The sequence below is a fragment of the Agrilus planipennis genome, unplaced genomic scaffold, assembly GCF_000699045.2.
Source record: "Agrilus planipennis isolate EAB-ADULT unplaced genomic scaffold, Apla_2.0 scaffold7, whole genome shotgun sequence".
Taxonomy (NCBI): Eukaryota; Metazoa; Arthropoda; class Insecta; order Coleoptera; family Buprestidae; genus Agrilus; species Agrilus planipennis.
Genome location: NW_020439340.1, coordinates 686886 through 709504, shown reverse-complemented (window position 1 = coordinate 709504; position 22619 = coordinate 686886). Strand labels below are relative to the sequence as shown.

General features: G+C 33.3%; 1 protein-coding gene across 5 annotated transcripts in view; it reads left to right on the top strand.

Moving 5' to 3' along the window:
* Nucleotides 1-22619, top strand: part of LOC108734207 (mushroom body large-type Kenyon cell-specific protein 1) — a 44474-nt gene that overhangs the window by 5994 nt on the left and 15861 nt on the right. Inside the window, exon 1 of one of the 5 annotated variants that reach the window (XM_018465651.2) lies at nucleotides 3226-5782. The exons of 2 other annotated variants lie outside the window; for them this stretch is intronic. In XM_018465651.2, the coding sequence (XP_018321153.1) occupies nucleotides 5743-5782 (40 nt within the window). In that variant the 5' untranslated portion in view covers nucleotides 3226-5742. 2 more of the 5 variants (XM_018465652.2, XM_018465653.2) reach the window with 2 other exon arrangements.

Sequence of the window (22619 nt, the reverse complement as noted above, 5' to 3'; positions counted from 1 at the left end):
CAGAAATTCCTGATTTATATTACATTCCTAAATCCCTAATTCCCTTCTCCTTCAGACCCAAGGATCCAAAGTTTCTGGGCTGACATTTCAAGCTAACACATGATTATTCTTCTTCAATCCAAGGAAGATATATTAAATATTAAAAAGATTCTAGGACTAGATACATATACGCACCAGGATGTTTGATGAGAGAAGAAACAAAAAAATCGAAACATAACAGTTAGAAGCAGGGATAAGATTCCTAAAGTTTGAAGAGAATGGGGAAGATCCAGAGAATGCAGAAGGGAAAGATACAAAACAAACTAAACTTTTGTAAACATGACTGAATTTTCCGTAGAAATCGTAGAATTTATTAGGTAATATCTCAAAATCTTAATTATTTCAAGTTTTGTAATTGTTACAACTTAATTTGTAATATCAACTAAAATACCTTGTAAATTTATTTCTGCTGGGATTTTATTTTTACANTGCTGTAACAGAGCCTAACACAAAAAGTGTTGAATTTAATATTTAAATGTTAGGAAGAGAGTCGGACAAGGATGCACACTGACACGCTACTTTTTAATCCATGTATAGAGGACGCGATAAACGTCAACGATAAGGTAACTTTAGGTATATAGGAGCAAAAGATTGGTATGCTTAGATTTGCAGATGATACAGTATTAGTATTACCATCCGGCAAGGAGGAATAGAGATAGCTTTAAATAAAATGGAAGTGACATTAACTAAAAAAAACATGACATGATGACATGAAAATAAATAAAAATAAATATTGGTATGTAAGGGAAGAAAAAGTAGAGAGAGTGAATATAAAGATATGAGATATATTAGAAGCAGAAATAGGAGTTAAGAAGGGTACAGATAGACATGGATTATCAACATACGATCATCAGACCTAAGACTGGTTGGACACGCACCTCAACTCTTTCCTATCCTGAGCTAATCTAAAACTACAACATCCCACATAATGTAGGTCCACCTTTACTCCTCTTAACCCCTGTTTCTACTTCTAATGTCTCTGACTAGCCCTTCATGCCCGAGAAGGTGTCCTACCAACCTATTCCGCCTATTTCTTACACGGGGAAAACTAAATCTTCATAACAAAGCAAAAATTACAATTTTCGATTATAATGACTGAATTTGCCGTAGAAATAGTAGATTGGTAACTCAATTTTGACATGTTTATTTAAAAATTATTTCAAGTTTCTTAATTATTACAATTGAATTTGTAATATCAACTAAAATACCTAGTAAATTTATATCTGCTGGGATTTTATTTTTACAATTTCTGATCCAAATTGTAATTTTTATTATTTTCACTTACGAAGTAGCAACGGACTAGTGGAATAAATTGTAAATATCGCTTTAATGTCTAGGTAAATTTTCCTTTTTGATTTTCTCCGTGTAGCTGTTGCTGCAGATGAAAAAAGTATAATTTTAGCCGGTCGTCCAGTATTACACATCACGTAGGTACTTTACATTAAATTAAATCAGCGAATGTTATAATACATACATATACATCTATTGTAATTAAGTATGGTGTGTCTTTCCATTTTTATTGGCTAGAGCAGCTTTTTGGTGCTAGTCCCATAGCGTGTGTTGGAAACCATTTTATTTTCCCCACCATAATATATACGATAATAATACAGTCGGTTACCCACAGTTCCCAGATCTAACACTCAGTCTATCTACTTTTCTATCCATACACAATGGGAGCTAGGGAAGCGAATACATATGTGCGTTTTTATCATGTGCTATGATAATAATAATAACAGGTCGATAATGCATTTGAAAACAATGATTTATGGCGTCAAAATACATTTGTAATAAAATCAAGATACGACAAAAATGACACGGCTAACTAGTCACATGTATAATACAGTTTAATTTTCTTTTCTAATATATTATAATAAATAAAAGTAAAAACACAATACTGGAATGCAAGGGAAGAAGAAGTAGGGAAAAGGCGAATATAAAGATAGGAGACGAAAGATTACAAGAAGTGGCTGATTTTAGGTATCTAGGAAGTCAGATAAGTCAGGACGGAAGAGATATAAAGCAGAGGATAGCGCAAGGTCGAGTCGCCTTCGATAAAAACAAGTCACTTCTATGCCCGCGAATGATTAATTTAGAAATTTGAAAAAGATTGTTAAAAGTGTATGTTTGAAACGCGACGCTGTACGGGTGCGAAACATGGACGGTGGGCGCGGTGGAAAAGAAAAGGTTAGAAACGTTGATGACGCAAATGATGAGGATACCGTGGATAGAGAAGGTTAGAAATGAAGAGGTATTAGAAAGAATAGGAGAACAGAGGACTCTATGGAAGTCAATAAGAAATAGGCGAGATAGGTTGGTAGGACACCTTCTCAAGCATGAAGGTCTAGTCAGAGAGATATTAGAGGCAGAAACAGGAGTTACGAAGAATGGAGGTAGACCTAGATTAGATTACTGTTGGCATGTTGCAGTTTTAGTAAAATGCGAAGATTAGCTCAGGATTGGAAAGAGCGTGTCTAACCATTCTTAGGGCTGACGACCTAGTAATGATGATCATGATATTATAATAAATAATTTGAATATAACAACGTGAAGCCATCTGAATAAGTTTTAGTTTCAAGAGCCTAAATCTAAATGTTTCCACCTAAACCTTCAAGTCCTCCGTTTTCCTGATTTTTCCAACACTCCCCATTTGTTAACCTTCTTTATCTACGGCATTTTCATCGCTACATCCCTGCTTTAGATTTCAAAAATCGGCGACTTCTAGTTTTGCAATAACTGCTATTTTTACACTTATTTCTGTTATCAACATATAAAGTCTAAAAATACGCTTACCGTTACATTTATTGCATTTATCATTATACAGAAATTTTGATAAAGTAAAAGAAGAATTAAACATTTATTTAGCAAAATGTATTTCCATACAAGAAGGTCACGATCACGAACGCAAGAAGCGATAAGCGAATGACCAAAATTTTTGGTTAAATTATTATTATTATCTCTGCAGTAAAATTACATGAAACATTAGTTATTTTTAAAATGGAAACAAAATGTATTGCACAATTGCAATTTTTACAGATAATATTTAAGTTTACTTATAACTTATGTATAAGATTGGAGTGTAGATCATCATTGGTGTTTTGTAACAGCGATATCAATAAATGTAATGTGTATATATTTGTTATTATATATACGTATCTATTAATAAATATAAAAAATAATGGCATATAGGCGTACGAGATTGAAATGTCTTATTATTTGAGCATGAATTGTCGCGCAACTATTCACAATTACATTTGAGCAATTAATAAGTTGCAACCTGAAATCCTGACTTTTCCTAATCACACTAAGTTCTCCTGACCTTTCTAGAAGTTATAATGTGACAAAGTCATTATATTTTCAGTTTAAACTCATAACTATCAATGATTTACCTCGACGCTCGACGTCGCATTGACAGTTTTACAATTTACATTCTGGAATCTTTGAACATTTTTGAGCTTTTGTGATTCTTCGAAATTAAAGCGTAAAATCCTTGACATTTGCTGAGGTTTCCCAGATGGGACTAACCGCAATCTAATCGTATGCTCCCGATTTTTTCTATTTGCACCTGGAATCCTTAATAATCCCTGACCATTCTAAGGCTTCCCGTATCTTCCTATTCACACTTTGGATGCGTGCTTCAACTTTCAGTTTAGAGCTTCGTTATTTTTGTTCTGATAAGCATCCCTGCCTTTTCCATATTATAGTAATGGACCTTCCAAGGAATATGAGCTTTGAGATTTTTCTTACTTTTCCGAAAAAATGATCCCTGACATTTTCTAATCACACTGATCACTTCCGATCTTTCTAATAATTTTAAGCCATCATTGGCAATGTTGAGGACTTAAGGCCTTGACATTTCCAGTTTAAGCCCAACTATCTCTGATTTGGCCTGAGTGTTCTGATTGTTCCAAACAAAGCGGAAAATACTTGACATTTGCTGAGGTTCCCCAATCTAACGCAGTCTAATCGTATGTTTCTGATTTTTCCATTTACACCTTCATATTCACACTTTGGATCCCTGCTTCAACTTGACAGTTAAGAGCTTTCATATTTCTATTCTGATTAGTTTCCCAGTCTTTTCCAATTCACAGTTAATAAACCTTCCTAGGAATATCCTTCACTTTCTCTGATTTCTTTGAGCTTTTCCTACATTTCTGAAAAAATGATCCCTGACTTTTCCTAATCACACTGAGCTCATCCAACCCTCCAAGTTATATTCTGTCATCTCTGACAAACTTTAAGGCATGAGGTTCTGGCATTTACAGTTTAAACCCACAAAACTATCAATGATTTACCTCGACGCCGCATTGACTGTTTTACAATTTACATTCTCGAATCCTTGAACATTTTTGAGCTTTTCTGGTTCCTGTAAATCCTTGCCGTTTGCTGAGGTTTTCTGAAAAGCCGCAGTCTAATCGTAAGTTCCTGATTTTTCCATTCACACCTGGAATCCTCGAAAATTTCTGACCATTCTAAGGCGTCCCATCCATTCCCATTCACACTTTGGATTGCTGTTCAATTTGACATTTTAAAGCTTTGCTATTTTTGCTCTGATTAGATAATTTCTCTGCTTTCTCCATTTTATGTTAAGTTATATAACCACCCCAGGATTTCCTTCACTTCTACTAATTCTATTTGAGCTTTCTTTACTTTTTAGAAAAGTTGACATCTTATTAACGTTATCTAATACTTCTTTAATTTAGTATTTTACAATTTGTCCTGGTTTGGGATATGTAAATTTTGGCTTCTTTGAAATCGACAAATTTTCGACAGTATTGTCAATCTTTTTAGTATTAGGTGTATTCTGTTCCTAAATACGTTTGACTGGAAGAACCCATTATCACTTAATAAATTATCTATCGGCGATCCGAAAAGGTCATCGGTAATCTCTAAAAGTTTTCGGACGTATAAGAATTGGTCAAAAGGATATTGGCCGAACACACACAGTATTTGTGAACATATACAGATATAGATAATATACTTAAGCAAGTTATTGTTGTGTATTATTGTTCCTCGACTATTTACATATTATTGTTGCTTTTCGCAAACATCGCAACCGTAGGCTCGCACATGCGAACGCTTTTATGTACACGGATAGGTGTATATGTATAGGTACATACAGCACTTCTCTATGTACAAAACAATAATGTTCCATAGTTGAACAACGTTTGATGGTGTGTGGCAGAGATAATAGGAGTGGTGACGTTGCGTTGGCATATGTTGTGCGCGGTGTTTGCGACTGTACCGCGATTGTGCAACGCGATCGCGAGATCGCGTAAATGTGCCGCACCATAGTGACAACGACCGGCATTAGACGACGCGCAAATGCAGTTATTACTGACCTACCCTACTGTTTGTAGTCGTTGGCATATAGTCGCGTTAGCCGGCCCTTCGTCCTGACAAAACCGTGCCAAAAGGGCACACACACACACGACACTCGAATATAGGTTTACGTGCCTTACACATTACAGATTTACTCTTGGTACCAAGTCACTTGCCAATTTATTTATCGAAAGTGAAAAAAAAATAAAAAATAAAAAGTCACTGTCTGTCATCAGTCGCCGCGTTTTATGCAGTGTTCGTTAGTTCCACACGTGTATTGTTGACATTGTTGTTTGTTTTAATGAAAAGCCGACGCTAGACCACTCAACTCGTTCGACGCCTCTCGACGACGACGACGACGACGATCGCCGCGACGCAGCTGTGATGAAATATGTGCACGAGGATTTTGTTACCATTCACTCTGGTTAGTTTAGAATATTATTTGTCTTTTTTTCATAATTTTCAGACTTAAACTAAATTTTATTGTAGATAAGAAACTATACATAGGTACCTACTTATACCACATATACAAGAGGAATGTCACCTAAAAATTATTTAAATAAAAATCCATAAGTTTTATGCGATTTCATTAAAAAAGCAATGTTTTTTTCCTTAATAAATAAATAATCAATTGTCCTACTCGTCTCGCTGTAGGTGCACAATTTCAAAAAACACAAAATTTATACGGTCGTGTGGAAATTTTTGTTTAATTAATTTACGTCGACACAGATTAGTTTCATTCTTTTAATGATTTTTCGTGTATACGATACCAAAATATCGTTTTGGTATTTTTTCCGTTCGCAGAAAACAATCCTCTTATCTGTTTTGTGTGTTTAAAAATATATAAATCGGATACATTTCGTACACAACACGTTATTTCTGTTTTATGTGGCGCAATCTCGTTTTTATATCTTGTGTATCGTTTTTGGTAAAAATTAATCTAAATTTCGGTTAGTTTAACATATACTTACGCGCATTTTAATTTGAAACATACGGAATTAAGTTGTGTCGCCTTTTTAAAATACTTAAATATGAATATTTTTATCTATGTTTAGTTTACTTAACTTTTAATTCTAAAGCAAGTAAAAACATCTGTTCAGATACCTAGTTATCCTCAGAATAATTATGGATGAGAGGTGCATCTACAGAAATTTACTTGTGATTGGGATCTTGAAGAGCAATTAACTTTTAAATTTTCAACTAATTGCCTATAGGTACTTAGAGCGTTATTTGTCTGCCAGCGTCAGACGAATTTTGTTCTTATGATATGAAGGGATTCGCCGGAGCAATTTGAAAACGTGAAAAAGACCCACAAAGCATTTTCACAGAAAACAAATCAATGTTGCTACGTTATTTTTAGACAGCACGACGTCTGCTAGGACACTTTTATTTCCACTATTTCACCACGTCGCTTTTATTTTATAGCACCTTCAAACAAAAAATCGGAACAAAAACCNGTATTTGCCTACAAATGCCTACTAATAGGTATAAATAGTACGATGTAATTTTTTATAATTAAACTGCTGAAGGAAAGCCAACATTTTCATTCGTTACAGAAAGTTTTCGTCATGTAGTGTACAAAATCACATGAATTCTACAAATATCTCTTACTATTGATGTGAAAATTCATTTCATTCGCTTCCTGGCGAGGGTGTCATAGCAGCAATAAAATTTTGCTCATTATCTTGAGGTAATTTACAGTGGGTAAAAATTAAATTAAATGAATTTTCACTTCGATATTTAGTCGATGCGGTGTTTTCGTCCGGTTTTTTTTGGCCGTGGTCCGTGAAATTTTACTTTTCAAAACGTAACGACGAAACGTTTGGAAAAGTAAGTAAAATACCATGGACCACGCTCAAAAAGCCCGAAAAAAATACCGCATTTAGTAGTAAAGTGTTTCGAACACTACTAATTTCTCTTACATTGACAAAAGAATGATTTTCTATAGAATATTACTTAGGTACTGCTTATAATCAAGGTATGATCTAGATTCTAGACCGTTAAACTACGTCGCTTGGGGAAGTTCCTCGATTATTTGATGACTTTTTACTGTAATCAGCAACAATATTGTTTCACCACACTATTGCTTGTCGTCACCTGATGTAGCCACAGTTTTATTTGCAAAAAATGTAAAACGATATGTGCTTCCTTGAAAACGTGAAAAAGACCCACAAAGCATTTTCACAGAAAACAAATCAATGTTGCTACGTTATTTTTAGACAGCACGACGTCTGCTAGGACACTTTTATTTCCACTATTTCACCACGTCGCTTTTATTTTATAGCACCTTCAAACAAAAAATCGGAACAAAAACCATGGGAAGCTACATTTTCATTTTACATTATTAGGTATATATATATTATAAAAGGTGCTTCGTTTGTTAGAACCTTAACGCCTGCTAATAAATCAGTTTATTGAAGAGTTTGTTTTAATAGCCCTTCACTTAACCGACTGTTTGAAGGTAGTTAGCGATGTGTGGCTAAAAAGGCGACAAATATGTACATAAAGGTAACGGATAATCGCAAAAGAAAAGAAAAATTACAATTTTTTGCAGCTACAAAATCGTATATACCACACTTGAGATGATGTTTGCTTTCGTCTAGAAGTCTAGACGATTCTGTTTTACATGTAATGTCGTCATTATTATAAGTCGCTAAAGATTTCGTATCACTCGTAACCACTTGAAAAATTATCCTGTCTTTCTGATAATTTCTATAATTAGGCATAAAATATAAACTCGATGAATAAATGGGAAATTGTTCTCCTAAATAATAATAATTCAAAATAAAACGAAAAGAGACTCATCCTAGTTGCTCTAAAACCTCGCTACAAAACATCCCTCATTTTTTGGTTGATAGTAAAGTGGTCTACAATAATTTTAGTTAGAACAATATCATCATTAAGTCCTAAGACTGGTTGGACACGTACCTCCACTCTTTCCTATCCTGAGCTAAACTTCGCATTTCCCTAAAACTAGAACAATCCACATCCTTAACTATTTGCGAACAGTAATCTAACCTAGGTCTACCTCTACCCCTCCTAACTCCTGTTTCTGCCTCTAATATGTCTCTGACTAGACCTTCATGCCTGAGAAGGTGTCCTACCAACCTATCTCGTATATTTCTTATTGACTTCATTAGAGTCCTCTGTTCTCCTATTCTTTCTAATACCTCTTCATTTCTAAAACAATATCTTAACAAGGATAATTTGATTGGTTGATGTTTAGATACCTATTAACAGGTGTTTGAAGTCAAACGTCAGTTTGTCCATAAATATTAATAAGTAATTAATGTCTTGAATGATAAGTGTTAACAGTTACATATATAATGTTCGGTTAATTTAACCCCTTGTCGTTTTTTTTTTCACGTCTCAGATGAGTATTTCTTGTTTTTTTTTTCGTCTTTCGCATGCACTTAGTTACGATATTTAGATATCGCGTGAAGGAACTTTAGGTTAGAGTAAGTATACGTACGAATTGCATCAATATTCATATATGAAAATGGCTTTTTGTTTACTTCTGAGGTGAATTTTATGCCGTCTGGTTTGGAAATTGAAAATTAAAATGAACGCCGATATTCAGTCGAGATGCATTTGATAAATAAGCGATGTCACCGGTGATGTTAATTCGCCAACTTTCGATGCACTTTTGCAACTCGATCGTCCTTTATTATGCATACGGACGGAATACCGTTTATAAACTGGCTACAACATTACTAACCTACCTTTAACATTTTTTTATTGCGCTCCTGAGATATTTTAAACGTTCTCGGAAAACATTCGGAGTACGAATTACAATAAAAATAAATAGAAACGTGTAGATTATATAATTGACATAAAAGTGACAAAAATCAATCATCCTTTTCATGCGACCTGAAGTGTATTCTTCACCATCAGCTTCCAACAATGATAAATCAGTTTCTGTTCAACAATTTTTGAAAATATAGCGATTTTTTTATTTGATTCGTATAGCTAGTGACCTTTGAATCCCCAGGATAAGACCGGATTCGACTAGGTACCTAATACCAATGTCTTTACATAAATTAATAAGCAATTACTAATAATATTCTAAAGTATTAGCTACTGTTCTAGAGTCACTCTTCTTGGAAATACACTTCTATAATCACCTCTAACATCTGCATTTTCTTATTTGGAGAGTGATGTAATTCTGCTTTAAATTTGGGAAATAAATTGAGTATACAAATATTCCGAATACATCATTTGGACGTTTGCATATCTAAAGTGCACGTTGTGATAAGATAAAAAGTTAAGAGATAAAAGGAAATACCCGAATAACTGAAGCTCTTCTAAAATTATTATGTATTTGCCTACAAATGCCTACTAATAGGTATAAATAATACGATGTAATTTTTTATAATTAAACTGCTGAAGGAAAGCCAACATTTTCATTCGTTACAGAAAGTTTTCGTCATGTAGTGTACAAAATCACATGAATTCTACAAATATCTCTTACTATTGATGTGAAGATTCATTTCATTCGCTTCCTGGCGAGGGTGTCATAGCAGCAATAAAATTTTGCTCATTATCTTGAGGTAATTTACAGTGGGTAAAAATTAAATGAATTTTCACTTCGATATTTAGTCGATGCGGTGTTTTCGTCCGGTTTTTTTTGGCCGTGGTCCGTGAAATTTTACTTTTCAAAACGTAACGACGAAACGTTTGGAAAAGTAAGTAAAATACCATGGACCACGCTCAAAAAGCCCGAAAAAAATACCGCATTTAGTAGTAAAGTGTTTCGAACACTACTAATTTCTCTTACATTGACAAAAGAATGATTTTCTATAGAATATTACTTAGGTACTGCTTATAATCAAGGTATGATCTAGATTCTAGACCGTTAAACTACGTCGCTTGGGGAAGTTCCTCGATTATTTGATGACTTTTTACTGTAATCAGCAACAATATTGTTTCACCACACTATTGCTTGTCGTCACCTGATGTAGCCACAGTTTTATTTGCAAAAAATGTAAAACGATATGTGCTTCCTTCCGGCACTATTTTTCTTACGACACCCTGTATAAAAATAGTTTTATATTTCGTAATATCGCCGAATCGCTTCTATAATATTGGTAGGTACACGTACGTATAGGCAAGATAAAATTTTTAGCTTTTGTTTGGTAGTAATTAACGATTATTATATAGATAGATATGTATACTGTGTCTACCTATTGTTCATTTAACCTTTGTTATTGTGTACGTACGCCACATAAATATAAATACGTATACAGCCTTCCCACGATTCTCCATTCCTTTCTTCATCTTAAGCGGTGCTTGAGCCACTTGACCTTCATCTTTCTGATTTGTGACCATGTTTGCTTTCTAATTCGACCAATAATAATAGAGACACAAAACAACTTCTACTCTACTTATACGCGTATCTGTCTCTCTTTCCTGCTCGTTCTTTTTCACTTTATCACAAGTCAGAAACAATAATAATAACAGCCGGTTATTAACGCTTCACAATTCAACTCCGTATCGGGGACCATTTTAAAAAAATGTCGGCGGGCGATTAGCTTTTCGATTATTTTTGAACGTTATCATGATGAATACGCACTCGAACCAAACGAAAATATCGCAAATTCACCTTCCCAAATTAGATAAAATTAATTATAACGCTTGATATCTTGAAAATGCCATCAAATATGTTGAAGCCACAAATTTGACGATAACGGAAACGACGAAATCGACAGATCGGTACGAGTGCGTTAGTAAAGTGTTACTTTGCAGTTGTAAAAGATTTTGAATTTTTATATAAAGTTGTTACAAGTGCCCACGTTTACATACACACGAAGTCAATCGAGCATATAGTTATCTGAACTGCAAGATATTCGTTAATATCACACACAGTTTAATTAATTAAATTTAAATGTTGGCGAATGTGATTGACGTGTACGGTAAGTATTTTACCTTGTTAAATGGCGGAAAGGTTATTATGTATGCTAATTTAAAACAGTTAACACTATCTCGGGTGGTTACTTTTTACCTTATAACGAAAGCGGGTCAAGAACATTAATAAAACTTGAACTGTAATCGGTGTTTGTAATGAAAATTATGTTATATTATTATTTCTGTGTATGTATACCTAGGTACAACGTACAAATATGTAGATGGATACCTAATAGATATTACTGATAGATACTTCATCGCCACAAAAAATATTCTAATATCCCGAGTCAAAAAATTGGGACTCATTCTGTCCTCATTTGATCTCAATAGAATTTTTAGGGATATTTCAAACTACAAGACTCAAAAGTCTCGTATCAGGACAAAATGAGACTTTTGAGGAGTAAAGATTATTTAGGAAACCTCATTTTGTCTTCAAAAAGTCTCATTCTTTTCTTGTTGAGGTTAAATTGAGGACTATTTTGATTTGCCATAGGATTGCAGACATTGAGAATAAAATGAGACTTTTTAGAATCCAATGTGATGAGTCTTATGAAAACTTATTGAGGTATCTGAGATTAAAAACGTCTAAATGAGGAAAAAATGAGTCTAAATAGTTCATTTGAGGATAAAATGAGTCCCAATTTTTCGACTCGGGATATTTCTAACTAGTCCTTCATGTCTCAGAAGGTGACCTATCACCCTATTTTACGTAGTGCCCCCTACATCTCATTTCTAAGCTTTTCTAATATCTACAATATTTTCATCGCCTCAATAACTTTTTTATCCCTACAACTCATCCCTATATACATTTGTAAGTATTCTTATCATCTTTTTCCATTTAACATTTACAAAAGCTTTTTCTAGACCGACAATAAATCCTATTATGAACGCTCTATATCTTTCCCTATTTCTTCCAAACCTGACAATTAAACTTATTTTACTTGTACCTAATTATTGTATCTCTACTTCAGGATAATTCAGGAATATAAAAAAATGCAATCATCTAAATAATTTGCCTTGAAAACCAGTTTGAGTTATGCAATAAAAAGAGGTGCAATAGTTGGATTTTTTGATAACGTCATGGAAAAACCAATTTTCCAACAATTTTTTGTTATAATTTGTAATTGTACCTATTAATTCAGTTATTTAACTCGAAAAAATTATTTCGCACTCGTTTCAATCATTAATTTTCCTTGAGCTTTACCACATAGATATCATGTGCCTGTTAGTTTTTAATTCTGAACTTTAGTACAAAAGTGAAAAGTTTTTACAAAAAAAAAGATAGAAGAACTATTAACAAACATCTTTTTGTTTTATTCGTATAGCTAGTGACCTTTGAATCCCCAGGATAAGACCGGATTCGACTAGGTACCTAATACCAATGTCTTTACATAAATTAATAAGCAATTACTAATAATATTCTAAAGTATTAGCTACTGTTCTAGAGTCACTNTGAAAAGTTTTTACAAAAAAAAAGATAGAAGAACTATTAACAAACATCAGGAGTTTTAAATTGCAATCATCACTGCTGTAAGTAAAATTTATTTAAGAGAAAAACTTATGTGTAGCAATTTTTATCATTTTAAGATGTAATTAATTTATGATGCCAAGTACAAAATAAAAGCGGTATTGATAGAAGCTAATAGAAACAAAATAAACTTATTTAGGTTTATTTTACAACTGTTTTACTATAATTTTACCAAAATGGGTACCTTCTTGAAGCAAAAACTCTTCGACATCTAGTATCTAAGTTGATCATTTTATAACATTTATTTTTATCAAGATCTATTCATATGAAATTTTAATTTAAATCTTGTTGGTTAGGTTAGGTACAATTTCTCAACCTTATCGGGACATTTAGAAATTACTTCTTTTCGTATTTATATGCTCATGATATCTCTCTATATGTTATATCTTAAATGAACAATCACTTCTTATTACATGATGTTTTGAAGTTTTACCTTCGATTATAGCAAAGAAGTCATAAATTACAATTAGCGCCATTTATCCGTTCCTGTCACGACTTTACATGCACGAATACCTGATATTTTGGATAAATAATCACATAAATTAAACAAAGGTATTTTACAGCTGATAACCTTTATTATTTAACACATCGGAACTGTTTTTCATGAATTAATAAATTCTGTTGTTTATTTAATTTTCTGTTAATTTAAATTTGTCCTTCGGGAAGGAGCTTTCAGCAGATGGACATGACGACTGTCCTCCTGGAAGAACTTACCGTTTCTTAAAGAATTTTTACATACCTATTCCATTTTTGTTAATAGAAGTGTTGAAATATTTAGAAATTTCTTATGATTAATAAATAACATTATCTATATAAACTTGCTGTTTTATTTGCATGATTAATGTTATTAATATAGCCAGATATCTCACTAGCTGACGAACTTTTTGGTTGATGAACAATTCAAAAACAAGATGCACTTATTTCCCAAAGGATTTCTGACAGTCCTTGTGTTTTAATCATAACGTTTCTGAAAATGACGAATGCGCGACTAGTTATAAATTCTTCACTACTTAGTATAAAACAAAGTCGCTTTCCCGCTGTCTGTCCCTATGTATGCTTAAATCTTTAAAACTACGCAACGGATTTTGATGCGGTTTTCTTTAAAAGATAGAGTGATTTAAAGGGAAGGTTTATATGTATAATACATGCATAATACAGTAGGGAAACACTGATAATTTTAGAGGTTTCTAATGTAATGTCGTGATTAAACACATTTTTTGCGCTTACATTGCAAACGCTGGCTGAACCCTACGAGATAAATCAAAATAATGTACTACAATATTGTACATCTTAAAAGGGTCTACAAAAAAGTCCCCGATGGTATATGTTTATCTCTTAGGGATAACCCACAATAACCATTTTTATCGTTTACTTTTTATGAGAAATAATGACTTAATTACGAAGTGATTGTAGGCAATACAGCATTAATTCTTATTTGCGGCGGTACCGGCCGGGAGGCTGTGAATGTTGTATATAAAGACATTCGTAGTAGGTATATTTAGTATGTTCAGGGGGTATCTTTTGAAGATTTCCCTTTTTCTATAATAATCTAAACAAAAGAAAAATATATTTAGTATCAGCATTGCATCCGTGCGAAGCTGGGACGGGGCACTAGTATGTGTATAAATAAAGAACATTTGTTATGTACTTAGATTATAAAATCTAATTTTATTGTAGGTATATAAGTGAGCAGTTACAACACACACATAAATCGTTTAGATTCTAACGTCACACAATCATTACTTTCCCACTGTGAAAAAAGTTTAGGTACCTACATAATACTCGAAATACCATCAATTGATAACAAAATAAATCAAACGACTTATCATTCTCTATCTTATCTGTTAGCTATTGATTTTCCAACTCCTAAAAATTACTGATAAGACTAAATTTCTCGATTTTTGATTTTTTTAAAAGACGTCACTACATCAAAACATGTTAAGCCTGCACTAGGTAAGAATTAGTATATGAACCATCGAGTCTTAGAGTCATAATTTACATATGAATAATATAATAAGCTTCAACGTTAAACTGTGCTTTATGTGTTACGACAGTTTTCAGTTTTAAAAAAAGGGTTTAAAAAAAGTGCGAATTTGTGAACCGCATGCTTTGCCATTCTGAGACATTTTCGATGAACTTATTTACGGACACCAGTTGCGCGTTCTTGTCGTCCGAAATCTTTAAGAAGAAGGAAAAGGAGAGGCATTTAGAGAAACTAAAGAGCCACATTCGAACCCGTAATGTTATTTGAAAGCCACCAAACGCAACGGAATGTTAAGTACTTATTTCACATTAGATAGATATCCTCAGTAGCGGACTTTATTTATAACCATGGGCTTCAGGTAAAAATCATTATTTACAATTAAAACTTGTTACATTTAGGTCTACGACAAACCTAATGTTTATCATTTTATATTCTTCGTCATTTTTAAAATAAATTCATATTATTAACGCACTTAATCTAACCCTACAGTTTTAGAATATACTACAAATGGCGCAGTAAACGCCATCTGTAGCACGATGCTACATTTTAGGATCCTACTGCGTAGGTTTTTAGTGTTTTCTAAAACGCACTGTCAAGACAGCAGGTAAAAGTTGGTCTGTGTTCTGTCGGGCTGCCTGCGACGCGCTGATGAGATCCAAAAAGATCGAAATCGCGATCCGCGTCTGGCAGTTTCGACAGAATACAGACCACTTCGAATTATTTTCACGTTGAGGTTGGTTACGCCGGGATTCGTTTTCAGCAAGTAGATATCCACACAAGTGGACCTTGTTGGAGAATACGTAATCCTAAAATGTAGCATCGTGCTACAGATGGCGTTTACTGCGCCATTTGTAGTATTTTCTAAAACGTACAGAATACAGACCATTTCGAATTATTTTATAACCCTAGGTGGCTTTTTTTCGAAAAAAATGTATTAGTATTTCAATTCTTCCCTTTTTGATAACAACTTTTGCGAAGCAGCGCACCAGAGCACGTAAGCAAGTAGCTTTAAAGATAAGTTGTACTTATTTAATTTTTAATTACATTGACAAAATTTTCACAAGTACCTATTGTAAATTAACTTAAACACGTTTTAAAGGGTACCCACGTTAAAAAGTAATTTTTGAGTATTTAACAATCAAATTATATGGCAAGATAAATACTCTTAACACAATTATATTTGGAGATAATATAAATTAATGAGCTTCCATCAACCTTATTTATCTTATCAATAGTACACATGTGGATATAATTCGGGGATTTTTAATAAAAAATTAAAATAAATATTTATTTGTTAAATTCGCACAAATTCAGGGAGTGCCTCGAAGGAAGAAACGGATTTTTGATAAACTGATAAAGGCTTTCGCGGCCAGTTGGTGAACTAACGGTGTCCTGATTCGGGTCTGAAGGCCGTCGTCGATTGGAGTTGCATCCCAACGTTTTGTCAGCACGAGAGACCTCTGATGAAGCTTCCCATTCGTGGTATTTAACCTTTAAACCCAAATCAGGACACCATTAGTTTAAACGAGACTACGAAGGGGGAACTTATTAAACCTTAAGGATGATACGAAAAGAAAAGGCAGAGTTTTTATTATAATAGTTTGTAATTTATCTACATAAAACACTGTTAATGATTAGGTGTCTCTCTTCTGCTTGTAATCGAAACATTTGTTTAAAAAATATTAGGTTGAACGAATAAAGCAACTTTTAGGTAGGAAATTGTACAGTTTGCATCTACCTACGAACATAATAGGTGGCACAATAGTTTTTAACGTAATTTCTCGAGCCTGTCATGCATGACAACAACATTTTCTGCAGCTGACGCAGGAAACGGCGTTGTTTCTTATTTCTTATTACTGAACTATCAGTAACCAATACCAACTTTTAAAGCTGCCATCTTTTACACTGGCTAACGTTTTAGAATTAGATTTTTAACATGTACCTACGATATTTCACAAACACCATCAATTTTTCTTAATAAAAAGAAAAACCGAAAACCATTAGATTCTATATTAAGTAGTTGAAACAAAACAAATAATTTCTGTACTTCTCTTTATAAAAAATTTATTTTTTTTATTTTCGTACGGTGATTATTAAAGTAGTCTGACTGAATTTTCATTGAAGGTGAAGTGACAATAGATATGTGATAGTAGTATTTTACTTATCACTAATAATCCTATTAATTTTTTTTATTGAATTTTTGGTTCACGCGTAGTTTTTTCATTTCGTGATTCAAGTGTGTATAAAAATCGTTCGTAAATTGTAACAAAACAAAACAAAATAGACGCAAATTGAAACCAAGGCCGTCTACTCGCGTGGTATTCTGTATTTAATAGAAATTTGCTAGATGTAGAAGATGATCGCGGACCATTACATTAGATGCATCTTTGATGTTATATAGATATGTACATATACGCGACATCATCATTGATTGGGTGCAGTATTTTAAGGCCACGAATTCATTTTTAACTCTGATCAAATCTTCGGCAGCAGCAGAACAAATTCATCATCATCATCATCATCATCATCATCATTACATTAATCAAGGAGCTCGGAGTTCTGATGTCGTTCCGACTCAATTGCTCAATCTAGTAGTTGGTTGGCCACGCCATCGCCATGCAGCACCATATAGTATGCTATTATTACGAAATTATAATTCGTGCTTGTGGCCTTGTCGTTGCCTAGTATAGACCAAACCTACACAAAAATATTTTAAACAATAAATTTTCGTTGCGCAACCGCTCGGTCAAGTCGCCATTAGTAAATTTCTTCTCTCACACACGAACCAAACGATAATACAGGGTGTTTATGAAATACGTAGCAACCTTGAAGGAAGTAATAATAATAGACACTATAAAACTCCGTGGCCCGAAAGTATACCGTTTTATAAAAGTGGTTCCACAACCGTCACTGTTTACATTTTTCATCGATGTAGTTCCCTAGACAAAAATTTTCAGTCTCTCTCCAGTCTCGTTCAGAGTTTCGAGTCTCCCGTTCAGAGACTGGACGCAGAAATGAGGATCTCTCTATGAGAGATTCGAGTCTCTCGTTCAGAGTTTCGAGTCTCTCGTTCAGAGACTGGATACGAAATGAAGATCTCTCTATGAGCGACTCGAGTCTCTCGTTCAGAGACGCTAAACAGTTTTTTTGACAGTCTCTCTCTCAGGCAACACCAGAGACTCGAGTCTCGCTTTCAGAGACTCTGAGAGACTGAACATTTTTATCTCGAGTTGCTATATTGTTATCGCAATTTCTCTATCCGTTGCCTATTCACGCCCAGGGCCGGCTTTGGATTACAACTTCGTCTAGTTCTCTTACAGCCTGTTTTGCACCTTGTTATGGCATGACGTTTTGTTAGTTATAATTACTTCAGTTGAGAACGACATCTCTATTAAGTGTTACGGTTTTCTCAAAATTACATTTAACTAATAACATTGACTCATGAGCATTCATAATTCTGTAAATAAGTATAATTTGTACCGTGTTTAGATACACTATTAATATAATATATAATTTACTTTACCAATAGTTAGGTCTTTACCTACTACGTATAATATAATAATATGTTGACGCGTTTGAAATGGTTTTGAAATCAATCATAACCGAGTTACATAAAAATGCCGATAGTGGCCTTGCAACTGCACTAATCAAAAATTGAAAACCTCTCACTCTGCAGTCGCTTATTATTAGGTAGATACTTATTACTTACCGCCCAGTTTAAGAAAGTCCAAATCTATTTTTTTTTTCTGTCGTTATAATGAGTGACCTAGGTCTATGAAAAGCCTTGGCCGCAACCAGTGACAGTAGAGCGATTTATCTTTAAAAACGCCTACGCTTAATGTTATGTAATAACATTATACATAATAAGCGTGTATTTATTTATTTAATGTGTTTTAACATGATTTTTTTATATATTAAGTGTCTATTAGGTATGGAGAGAATATTAATTAGTGTTGCATTTATAATATACCTAGATACGATAAAACGCCAAACACATGAAATAATTATGGCTAATCTATAAGTTGCAGATTTTGTTGCAACTGTAATAATAATTACAATAAAACTAGATTAAAAATCCGTACGTTATATTAAATCCGTAACAAGCGTGCATTTATTGGATTCCCTTTTTGTTTCAATCATTCGTTATTTTTCGTAAGTACGAAATGTTTGACGTAAATTCGAAGCGAAAGTTTGTCGTTTATCAGACATTAGAAGACGATAAACAAAACCTTGAAATTATATACCTACCTACCTACCTACTACGTTTAATATTAGGTACCAACACAAAAATGTATAGGTACTTAAGTGACATTTAAAATGAAATTACCCAAGGTACCTAGAATACCCTTGCAAGAAGCTCAATTGATGTAATATTTGTAAAGTCATGTTATATCTGCTATTACATTAAATTGAACAATTTATTTATCAATGTAATTTTGAATTATATGCTGAAATGTTAAACAACGGAATCATTAAAAACAATAATAAACACGAAATATGCTTTTTCGACAATTTGCTTAGTTATCAGTTGTGAGATTAAGTGCCACTTTTATCAATAAAGTGACAAAATTATTTGTTCAAGTGTTCGGTACTGAAAATTCTGAGAATAACACAGCTATTTCGAATGTCACTTTTTGATAAATTTGCACTTTTCTTTCAACATATCAACGAAAAATTACAACAACAAAATATACCTAAGGCAATTCATTTCAAGATTACCTTGGGCTATGATAGGAATCGTGACGAATTACTTTTATTCAGGTACACACCAAGATAAGAAGTAACTAAGAAAACATTGTCTTTTTCGGATTCTTTGAGATATCATGAAATAAGTAAAACGGATAAAGAAAAGCAGATTAACTGTTTTCTTTTTTTTTTTTGGAGAGATGATCAAAACCTAATATGTCATCAATACATTATGGCGAACAAAAATGCCTAGTGTCTAGTTATTTTTTAATGTTCATTAGGCAGACTTCGTAAACGATTTCTTTTTAGAAAGTTTACCGCAAGTCTCACAGCTTTCACGTACACTAAATAACAAGCAATGAAATTCGTAGATCCTTAAAGTTGCCTTAAATAGCCGTTGGCTTGTGAAAGATTAGATTTACTGCCTAACTGGGTTTCTGGTTAAACGATTACATATTTATTTTATAGATAATAATTTATTATCGAAACAGAAATCGCAATCCCAACTGGCGAATATTACGTGAACCAAGTTTTGTAATTGTTTTTCTATTGTTATCGACATTAAATAATAATTGTTACAAAGCAATACTTGATGTATGTAATGTTCGTTACTTTTAAATATAAATGAAATCGATTTAGACAATGGTATGTACTGCTAGGTACTTATTGTGTGCTAAGCTGATGATAATACATAATATATAAGCGATTGAAAGTCAACGTGTGGAGAAAAAAATCCTTATCAACCATGATGGGTTTAAAGTAAATCGCAATTATTAGGTTCTACACGCTCACCTAGACACTGTGAATGACAACCAATTTAATTTAATTATCTTATACCTGTCGGTACTTCGAGGTTATCTTCATGGTTTTTTTTATTTTTTTTTTTTTTGTTAATTCTGAACCACACTTAATTTTTTGTTTGTTAATTATAAAACGCGTACTTGCTTGATATCGTTTTCTGATACTTGATTATAGATACTAATTAACTAAATAACTCCTCCTACACTTGGCTGTTATTGATGTTACTTATTCTATTAAAATAAAAATCGGTTTAGTTTAACTTGCCTTTTTACTATTTACGTTATAAAATGGACTGGTGCCATTTTGGCAAATTTCCCATTTATTAGCTCACGTTTGATGTAAAAGTCATAATTTTGATTTGATTCATAAAGTTTATTCAGAAGTATTACGAAATATATCTGTTATACACTTGGTTATGAATGGATTGGAAATTGCTATAAATAAATTTTAATAGCTATGTCAAGAATGAACAATATTGATTATATTGTAAATATCATCACTGTAAGCGATGGTAGATACGATATTAAACAATTTTGTAATAATATCATAACAAAGGATAAAGCTTAATTCACCAATATAATTATTAACAAACTGAAAATGTTAATGACTTACTTATAATGATTTTATATTCCATGTCTTTCGATTTATGTGAAACTTTGTTTTGTCTAATCTTTGAGAAATCCATTTAATATGAATAAAATATAATAATGCCTAAGAATTTCCAAATTATTAACCGATCATTAAATAATATTCGTCCATACTTTAAGGCACATACAGGTCTGACGAAGGAAGCTGGCGAGCGGTCGCGCAGGTACTTGCCCATTTATGACCTATTTGGGTAAGTCACTTGGAACCGATACACAAATAAGCTTTCAGTAGGCGTAAATTATAATATTAATACAGATAGGACAGTAGCGTACTAGAAAATAATGTAAAAACATGACTTATCAAAAAGAAAAGAATGACCTATTGCTATTGTTTTATAGTTAGTTTTCACATTCACTGTCATCATGGAAATCTCTATCACTGTCACCAACATCAACAATTAGTTCTTCTGATTGTCTGTCTATTACTTGCTCACTGATCCCTATTTTTAAATATTTAATCTACGCCCCTGATAGGAATACTGAAGAGAGAGGGCTGCAATAGTTATATCTAAAACTGCCTACTTTTGCCACCGCGCATCCACGCCATTTTAAAATTTCCGCCAGTTTCCAGCGTCAGCCCTATACGTTGCTCATCTCTAATTAAATATTTAATCTACGCCCCTGATAGGAATACTGAAGAGAGAGGGCTGCAATAGTTATACCTAAAACTGCCTACTTTTGCCACCGCGCATCCACGCCATTTTAAAATTTCCGCCAGCTTCCAGAGTCAGGCCTGTACTTCTTGTGAAGGTAGAGACCTATTGTTTTTTGATCTAATAACAGAGAATAAACAGAGTAACTGAAACCCGGCGTCAAATTTATAATCCTCGTTATCAACGCATTTTTTTGCCGCGTGTTAGGTACCTATAACTATAATTCAACCGTACAGGTGACTATTAAATAACCTGATTATGCATATCTAGAATAGTTATTTGCAAAGAATAAAATATTTAAAATTGACACAACAAAACATACATTCGACTGAAAAGCACATGTGAAGTCCGAAAACGTTTAGTTTTCATTAGAAAATAAGACGACGATCGCGGCGTCGCTTTCTCTTAAATTTGTTCAAACAACCTGTTTTATAAATTATTCTGATTCATTAAACGAACATCGTGGGAACAACAGCTTCCAACAAACTCTATCATGTCCTAGTCTTTCCACATAGTTGGAAATACAACGTTACGTTTGCTGGGTCGTCAAGATTTATGCGAAAAGGGGGAGAAAGTTCGAATAGGAATTAAGACTGTCGACGAATTATTTAGGTAGCTTTACGTCTTAAAATTAAACTCGAAAAGATCGAGAGTCTGTACGTATTTTAAGCATAAGCCACTTCAGTTTGCGCCGCTCCTTCGTCCTTTCGGAACTGATTCAGACACTGGCAGTCCTTTATATAGGACGTCGGGAACACGAGCAACCTACCGTAGAAAAGTAATACAAATAAGGAAACTTCTTTGATAGTTAAATTTTTAGTTATATTGGACTTATAATCACAAGTATTTCTTCTGTATTTTTTTAGTTTCACCCATGGTTTCAAAAACGGTAAATGTCTAGATGATGGCCCCCACCACCTTTGGGGAGGACTCCCCCACCACTGTACCATAAAAAGTTCGTGGCGGTCTCACCCTCATAAAAAGTTATGGCGTTTCAAAGTTAATAAATATGCCAATTTTTATGCATTTCTAGGCATGTAAATATTTATATAGTCATT